Raw genomic sequence first — 8,412 nt, 5'->3', positions numbered from 1 at the left:
TGCGTTATTGCATGAATATAGTAACGGCCGGCGTGCTTTAGCTGTGAAACGCTCCCCATAACTGAAGCAATCTGTGGTTTTTGTTGCTGAATCAATTCCTTGAAACGGCTCCAGAAGAAGAGAATGAATAGTGCCTCTGAAACGGCACCGTTTTCCTATTCAAAATGTATATTTTCGATTTGGTCATTGGAGTTTTGTATTTTTTGTAATCAAGTCCCCGGATAAATTGTAATTGGAACCCTTGATTTTAGCATCTTTTCCGGTTTGGTCCTTAGTTTGGATTGTTTCAATTAAGTCCCAAATTGACCATCAAACTTCAATAATTATACAATTAAACCCCTAATTTGAACAAATTAACTCTTTAAAATTATAATTGGATCCCAGAACTTTAATTTCATCCAATAAAAGCCAAAATTGACTTAAAAATCAATTTTTCTTGCAATCAAACCCTCTATAAATTTAATTAAACCTTAGATAAGATTTAATTGAGTTCATAAACATCTTATTTTGGACTTTTCTTCCTCAAATTGAATTTTCCTTGTCAACAGGGCTTTCACTGTCAAATTTTAACTTTTTGCATTTTTAAATCTCCTTAACTAATTTTGGCTTTTTTTCAGCATTCCAGCATCCTTTTCTCGCTCATATTATTTTTTGGATTTCTTCCGAATATATATATATATATATATTTGTATTTTCTCTTTTTTTTTGGAACCCAAAAATGGGTAACAACAGTGATAATCATAGGCAAAATGATATTAAGTTATATAGGTTTAAAGGAGCTAAAATTTATCACAAATAGCCTTTGTTGTGAACCTAAACTCACCATAATCATGATGTTGGAAGTTGTTAATTTGTCATTAAAATCTTGTCTCCATTCTTATATAGCATCATGATATTATCTTTTAACACAAAACACTTATTTATATGATGGTTAATTAGGCGGTGGTATTTGCAATAAATTAGGTTCTCTATTTGGTTTGCTTCTTTGGGATGTTTAAGCTCTAGTAGCTTAATAATATTTTCTTCAAGCAAAATATCTAGCATCCTAGAAATGTCTGAGTTAGGGAATGGATACTCTTTTTCTTGTTGCTTTTTTCAAGGATGGTTTCTTCCTTTTACCTTTTTAAAAAGCAAATGGTGTTGCATGATCATTCATTTTTTAAAATATTTAGGTTTAATGACTTCCAGATGTAGCGTAGCCCCTAATGCATCCTTTGAATGCACATATCTAGAGTAAGAGTTTTGGTGAATTAATCATTATAATTGAAGTTAAGGTTTCTCCATTGATAAATTAATCGATGACATGCTCCTCTTCTCATTGATATGTATTAGAGAGTTTAATCATGCTGACCACATGATAAGTGCTATTGAAATGATAAAGAAACTCACATTCTAATTACTCCTAACTATTGATTGAGCTAGACTCCAACTCAGTGTACTAGTCGAAGGCATTGCCTTTTAAGAAATAGACAAATTATTTTACCATGAGATCACCATCAATTCTAACATTGTTACAAGTCTCCACAAAGTGAGACACATGTTATCTTGGATTCCCTCTGCCATTCCAACTTATATTTTTGCACAACATTGCTAGTCAAAGTTTAGCCACTCTCATTCATGCTCTAAAGTTTGTTCATCAACTTTCAAATCTTGTGTTCTTTTTCCTTAAGTGAAGTCGAAAACCCTTCAACAAGTTTTGTCAAGTTAGCCACTTGATACTCCAAAGATATTGTCCTGGTTATCATCACTAACATGTGCCAAAACCTGAAGTTACTTGGTGAATGATAAAGAGAAGTCTTTACGAGTGAATTTCCAAATTAATCAACTTAAGTGCCTATGAAATTCACACCCCACATTTGATTTTTATGGTGGAGTTACTTGTATTTTTTTATCATTGAACAAGTGAATTCTCGTGCACCTCATGCATTCAACGTTGACATCGTCTCAAGAATCAACTTAGTTTGCGCGATTTTGTTGCTTTTAGAAACAACAACAGTGATCATGTTTTTTCTTGTTGCCATTAAGAGGTTGTTAGAAATTCTTTCTTGAATGGAATAGATAAGAGGTAGAGATACCCCCAATGGAGTCGTCATAAATTTATAGATATAATTTTGAGTACCTAAAAATTAAGCAAAAACACGTGTATAAATATTTGATTTTATTAAAACATATGACTATGTACAATCTCTATTTAGTATAACAATCCTCTTATTCTTCTCTTGAACTTAATATATGGTGACTTAATTTATTTGTGAAATCAAGCTAAGATTTATGATTTGCAAGAACATAAATTTAGATGTAAATTGCTAAACGAGATTTGGTGCTCTTAAGAGTACATTTGATTTATCTTGAAAATGTTTAGGCTTGATCCAACAAAGTTTTATTCTTTGTAGACTTCAAGCATAGAAGAAGGATGCTTGAAAGCTTTTGAGAGAACTTTCTTACTTGAAGAACTTGTATCTCCAATAATCATTTTCTTTTGTCTAGTGTGAGGCCCTTTATACCCCAATCTTTTGTCAATGTTGTATGACATTGTTTTATTTATTGATTTTTATTTATAAAATCTTATATTTATGAAAAAAAAACATTTTAAATATCTAATCTCATGTATCAATCTTCAAATAGCCAAAACACATATAAAAGCCAATTTATTTTCCATGTAATTTATTTTCATTTTTTATGTTAAAAAAGTAAAATAAAATATGAAACATGGCAAATTTTGATTGGTTGTGTAACACCCTCAAATTATGATGTCATGAAATCTCAACCATTTCTTTACTAATATCAAGTATTGAATAATATGTCTAAGATTGTGGGATTTTTTTTTTTGAAAATTTCGACAGAGTTTCCTTTGTTTTCTAATGTTACCAAGTTATTGCCTATACTTCATTCAATCACAACACTCAAAACTTTCATTTTGATCCAACCATCCTGGATCATATCTCATCTCATCATACAATATTCCACATAACTATACTTCATTGTATTTTCTCAACCTTACATCATCAACATATAAAACATTAATTACAATACATTAACATGCATCCATCTTTTAAACATGCATGATTATAATTACTAAATATTCTTTTTGAGTAGTTTAATAATATTAATTCCTTACTCATACTTTTTAAATATATAAGTACCAAAAGCAAACATCTTCATGACACATATATTACAATCTACGTATAATACAAATTACATATAAAGCAAATATATTACATCCTACAAAATAAACAGATTAAAACACAAAGCCTATATCTAACGCTCCACATCACCTCGTGAACAACCTGTATACATAACATTAATAAGAAATAAGAAAGATAACACATTAAAAATGATAAAGCTATTGTGTTCACAAGTCTTCAAAATATATCAACATTAATAACCCATTTATAATTTATTAATCTTATACTTATAAGACCTCTGTAACCAACACTCATTGCTTAATTTTTTTAATTTAGTAATTTACAAATTTTACCTCAAACCCGACTAACCCTCTTAAATGGCCAATAATCAAACCGGTAATTTCATACGAATTACCCAACATTCGGCTTTTTTCTATCAATAGCCAATATAACCGGTAATTTCATACGAATTACCCAATATCCAGATATTCTTTATAATAGCCAATCTAACAGGTAATTCCATACGAATTACCTAAAATCCGGCTATTCTCTATAATAGCCAATCTAACCGGTAATTCCATATGAATTACCCAACATCCGGTAATTCCATACGAATTACCCAACATCCAGCTATTCTCTATCAATAGCCAATATAACCGGTAATTCCATACGAATTACCCAACCTCCGGATATTCTCTATAATAGTCAATCTAACCGGTAATTCCATACGAATTACCCAACATCCGGATATTCTCTATAATAGTCAATCTAACCGGTAATTCCATATGAATTACCCAACCTCCGGATATTCTTTATAATAGCCAATCTAACCGGTAATTCCATACGAATTACCCAACATCCGGATATTCTCTATAATAGTCAATCTAACCGGTAATTCCATACGAATTACCCAACATCTGGTAATTCCACATGAATTACCCAACATCCGGCTATTCTCTATCAATAACCAATATAACCGGTAATTCCATATGAATTACCCAACCTCCAGATATTCTTTATAATAGCCAATCTAACCGGTAATTCTATATGAACCAGTAATTTCATACTATTCTATACTAACCGGTAATTCTATATGAACTGGTAATTCATACTAACTAACCGGTAATTCCATACTAACTGGCAATTCTATACTAACCATCTGACATCCCCATTATAATACCAACAGTTTCTTTTTCTACTTCTTCCATATCAACATGTCATAAACAACTCATAACTGATAATGAAACTTTGAATTTTAAAGAAAGAGATGAATCACATACTGTCTGCTCGTGATGGCCCAACTCCTCTTGCCTGATGCCCTGTTCCCGAGACAACTCCTGAATATTTGAAGCACGTAATATTTTTTTATTTTATTGGGGTTTACACCAAAATTTTCATTCATTTATCACTTGATTTTCAACATATAGTTTTAATCAATTTTCTTCTTTTAATTCACTTAAAGAATTCTCCCATGAACTATTCCACCATTTATTTATTCCTTCTTTTCACATTCTCATGATGTTTCTTCACTTGTTCATATTTTGAATACTTCAAATAAGATAAAGAACATCATTTCTCAAACATAAAACAATCAAAACCTCATCCCTATATTTCCTCATCCTTAATTACAAGTTCTTTTCTTCAAAATTATTCAATTTCTTTTTTAATTGCTACTTACATTCACTATTTTTATACTATTCTACCTCAATTCCATCATGTTTACTACTTTTCTCAAAACCTCCAAATTCTCATAAGAACCCTAATTTAACAAAAATCAAGAATATAAGAAATTAAATCAAATTTAATTGTCATTGTTTGATAACTTACTCAAATAAACCCAAAAACACTTCATTCAAGTAAGAATCTAAATTTTTCATGCTTACCAAGCTAAGTTCTCCCAACTTTTCTTCTCCTCCTAGTGTGGCCAGCCCTCCTCGCCTTTCTTATATCTTCCTTCACTTGATTCTTCTTTAATTTAATATTTCAAGTCTTTCAATCTTACAAGTTTCAAAGCTCTCTCTCACTTTTTCTTGCTTTTCTCTTGATTTCTCACATTCTTCTCTTTTTTTTTTCTTTCCACTTTTGTTGCTGCCCAGTCGGCAGTTCATAATAAAAAAAGGGGCTGCCTTGTTTTAGTTTTAATGGCAAATTATCATTTTACCCTTAAATGAGTCTTTTTGCTTTCATTTGACAGTCTTTATTCTTTGCTAGCACTACCGAGTTCCGCTCATCCTAAAATTTTAACCATATTTTATTCAATATATTGTAAGGTTCCTCATAAAATTTCAGCTCAATCTAATAGCCGGATTTAAAATTACGCCCAATAATGTAAGACTAGTCAAATTGTGATTTTTTGTCAAATTTTCTGAATTTCTCTAAAAATTCTGAAATTTTAACCCAAGATAAGATATCATATTAGAAGGCTCCACGTAAATTTTCAAAATTTTTTGATAACCTGATCGAGAGTTATAAATTTTTCTTTTTGTTTTACATGAAACTAATCAATTTATAATTTTTCGCCTAGAGATTTTACATGTTGCAATTTCTTTTTCTTCTACGAGCTTCTTTATTTAGTAGCAAGTGGGGTTCAAGATTGATGGTGATCCACAAGATACATTGAGTATCGCAAATAATATGGTTCGCTGTGAAACTGATAAGACTAAGAGAATATCAGTATTGGAAGTTTGCGTAGCAGTAATGGGTGCTAATTGGTTTTGATTCCGTAAATTTCCTTTATGATTTTTGGATATTGATGGTATTATCTCTTTAGCTTTGTTCTCATTTAGTCTGTGATTATGATTTTTGGATATATGATGCAAATCACCGGCCACGACATCCTCACCAATACATTGATTGAATAAGCTTATATGATAAATAATTCAGTGCCATATAATTGCAAAATAATTAATCATATTTATAACTAAAGTGTATTGATAATAAAAAAAAAACTCATTCGTCATGATTTTGGACCATATAAGAAGTAATCACAATTCCTTATATAACTGGTGACCACTAAATTCAGTCTTCTAACTCATAGACGGTGCGAAATACAAAAACTCAGAGAGTGAGAAACATGAGATCTCTTCCAAAAACCACCAAGGCTCATGCCGTGTGCGTCCCATATCCAGCTCAAGGTCACATAGCTCCTATGCTCAAAGTAGCAAAACTACTCCATCACAAAGGCTTTCACATCACTTTTGTCAACTCTGAATACAATCACAGACGTTTGCTCAAGTCCAGAGGCTGTAACTCCCTTGATGTCTTGCCTGATTTCCAGTTTGAAACCATTCCAGATGGTCTAGGTGATCAGATCGATGCTGATGTTACCCAAGAGACTTCATTTCTCTGTGACTCTATCTCAAAAGCTTGCGTAGTCCCATTTCGCGAACTTCTTGCCAAACTCAATTCATCAAATGTTGTACCGCCTGTAACTTGCATAGTAGCAGATGGTGGCATGTCCTTCACTTTCGATGTTAAGGAGGAACTTCAAATCCCTGCCGTTTCTTTCTGGACTTCAAGTGCATGTGGCACATTGGCCTATGCACATTACAAACATCTTGTAGAAAGAGGTTACACACCACTCAAAGGTACGTACTTGATAAATTTGTCACTAATTTCATACTATCATGAATCTTTTCGAATTAAATTGTTCGAAAAGATGTATGAGGTGGAGTAACGTGTTTTTATCTTTGATATCAATGATGCAGAAGAAAGCGATTTGACAAATGGATATTTGGAGACAAAAATAGACTGGATTCCTGGAATGAAAGATATTCGTCTGAAGGACCTTCCAACCTTCATTCGCACAACAGATCGAAACGACGTTTTACTAAACTATATCATAAGAATAATTGATAGAGCTTCAAAAGCTTCAGCAGCTCTTGTGAATACTTTTGATGACTTAGATCATGATGTTCTGGTTGCGCTCTCATCTATGTTTCCTCCGATTTATTCTGTTGGTCCTCTTAATTTGCTTCTTGATCAAACACAGAAAGATTATCTAGCATCAATTGGATCCAATCTGTGGAAAGAAGAGACTGAATGCCTGCAATGGCTCGACTCCAAGGATCCCAATTCTGTTGTCTACGTGAATTTTGGAAGCATCACTGTCATGAATCCACAGCAACTAGTGGAGTTTTCCTGGGGACTAGCTAACAGCAAGAAGAATTTTTTATGGATAATCAGGCCTGATCTTGTCAGGGGCGAATCAGCGGTTTTGCCTCCAGAGTTTCTTGAAGAGACTGGAGAAAGAGGCCTGATGGCGAGCTGGTGTGCGCAGGAAAAAGTCCTGAAGCATTCATCGATAGGAGGGTTTTTAAGTCACATGGGGTGGAATTCCACCATTGAAAGCTTGTCCAACGGCGTGCCAATGCTATGCTGGCCTTTTTTCTCCGAACAACAAACTAACTGTAAGTTTGCTTGCGTTGATTGGGGTGTTGGCATGGAAATTGAAAGTGATGCAAATAGAGATGAAGTAGAGAAGCTTGTGATAGAGTTAATCGATGGTGAGAAAGGTAAGGAAATGAAAAGGAAGGCAATGGAATGGAAGTCAAAGGCTGAAGCGACAACTGGTATTAATGGTTTATCATCCATGAATTTTGACAAACTTGTCAACGACGTGCTCCGCTTCCAAAAACCTTGAATTAGCTTCTTGGATGAAATTGTTGTTCGATCTGGTTGTCTACCTTTAGCTTTTTTTATTGATCATCATTCTGTTACATAATCCACTTTTCCATTCAGCCAACTGAAAGTTTGCTAATCTCCACGACAACGAGCCATTAACTGAAATTAAACACATGCTCATGCTCCTCGTCCATTCGCATTGGCATGGTGGTTCGATAATGTGAGAAACAAATATACAAAACTTATCCGTATCCATGGAAAAAATTAACACTCTCCGAATTCGTTGTTCACGAGGATTAAGGAAAACTTCTAACCTTTCTGGTAATGGTATGAAATGTTGAAATAGACTTGTTGGGCTTAGTAATCATCGGAAATTGTGAAAACCTATAAACAATTACTATGTTGGGATTAGATTGTCTACCTTTAGCTTTTTTATTGATCATCATTCTGTTACATAATCCACTTTTCGATTCAGCCAATTGAATAGTTTGCTAATCTCCACGACAAGGAACCATTAACGCGCATGCCCATTCTCCTCATCCATTCGCATTAGCATGGTGGTTCAATAATGTGAGGAACAAATATACAAAACTATTGGAAATATCCTGCGTCATGTGTTTATATTCTAGTCGTACTCCATCATCTGTTAGCTTTTAAAATTGTG

General features: G+C 33.1%; 1 protein-coding gene across 1 annotated transcript; it reads left to right on the top strand.

Moving 5' to 3' along the window:
* The first annotated feature begins 6,136 nt into the window (after positions 1 to 6,136).
* On the top strand, positions 6,137 to 7,869 carry LOC133671128 (7-deoxyloganetin glucosyltransferase-like). Its single transcript, XM_062091777.1, has 2 exons — positions 6,137 to 6,712; positions 6,833 to 7,869. Exons 1-2 carry the CDS (start codon positions 6,199 to 6,201, stop codon positions 7,765 to 7,767), a joined length of 1,449 nt encoding a protein of 482 aa, XP_061947761.1. The 5' UTR covers positions 6,137 to 6,198; the 3' UTR covers positions 7,768 to 7,869.
* Positions 7,870 to 8,412: the final 543 nt, after the last annotated feature.

This window comes from Populus nigra, chromosome 13, assembly GCF_951802175.1.
Source record: "Populus nigra chromosome 13, ddPopNigr1.1, whole genome shotgun sequence".
NCBI classification, from domain to species: Eukaryota; Viridiplantae; Streptophyta; class Magnoliopsida; order Malpighiales; family Salicaceae; genus Populus; species Populus nigra.
Note: the sequence above shows the minus strand (reverse complement) of the source record. Positions and strands in the feature narration are given on the sequence as shown.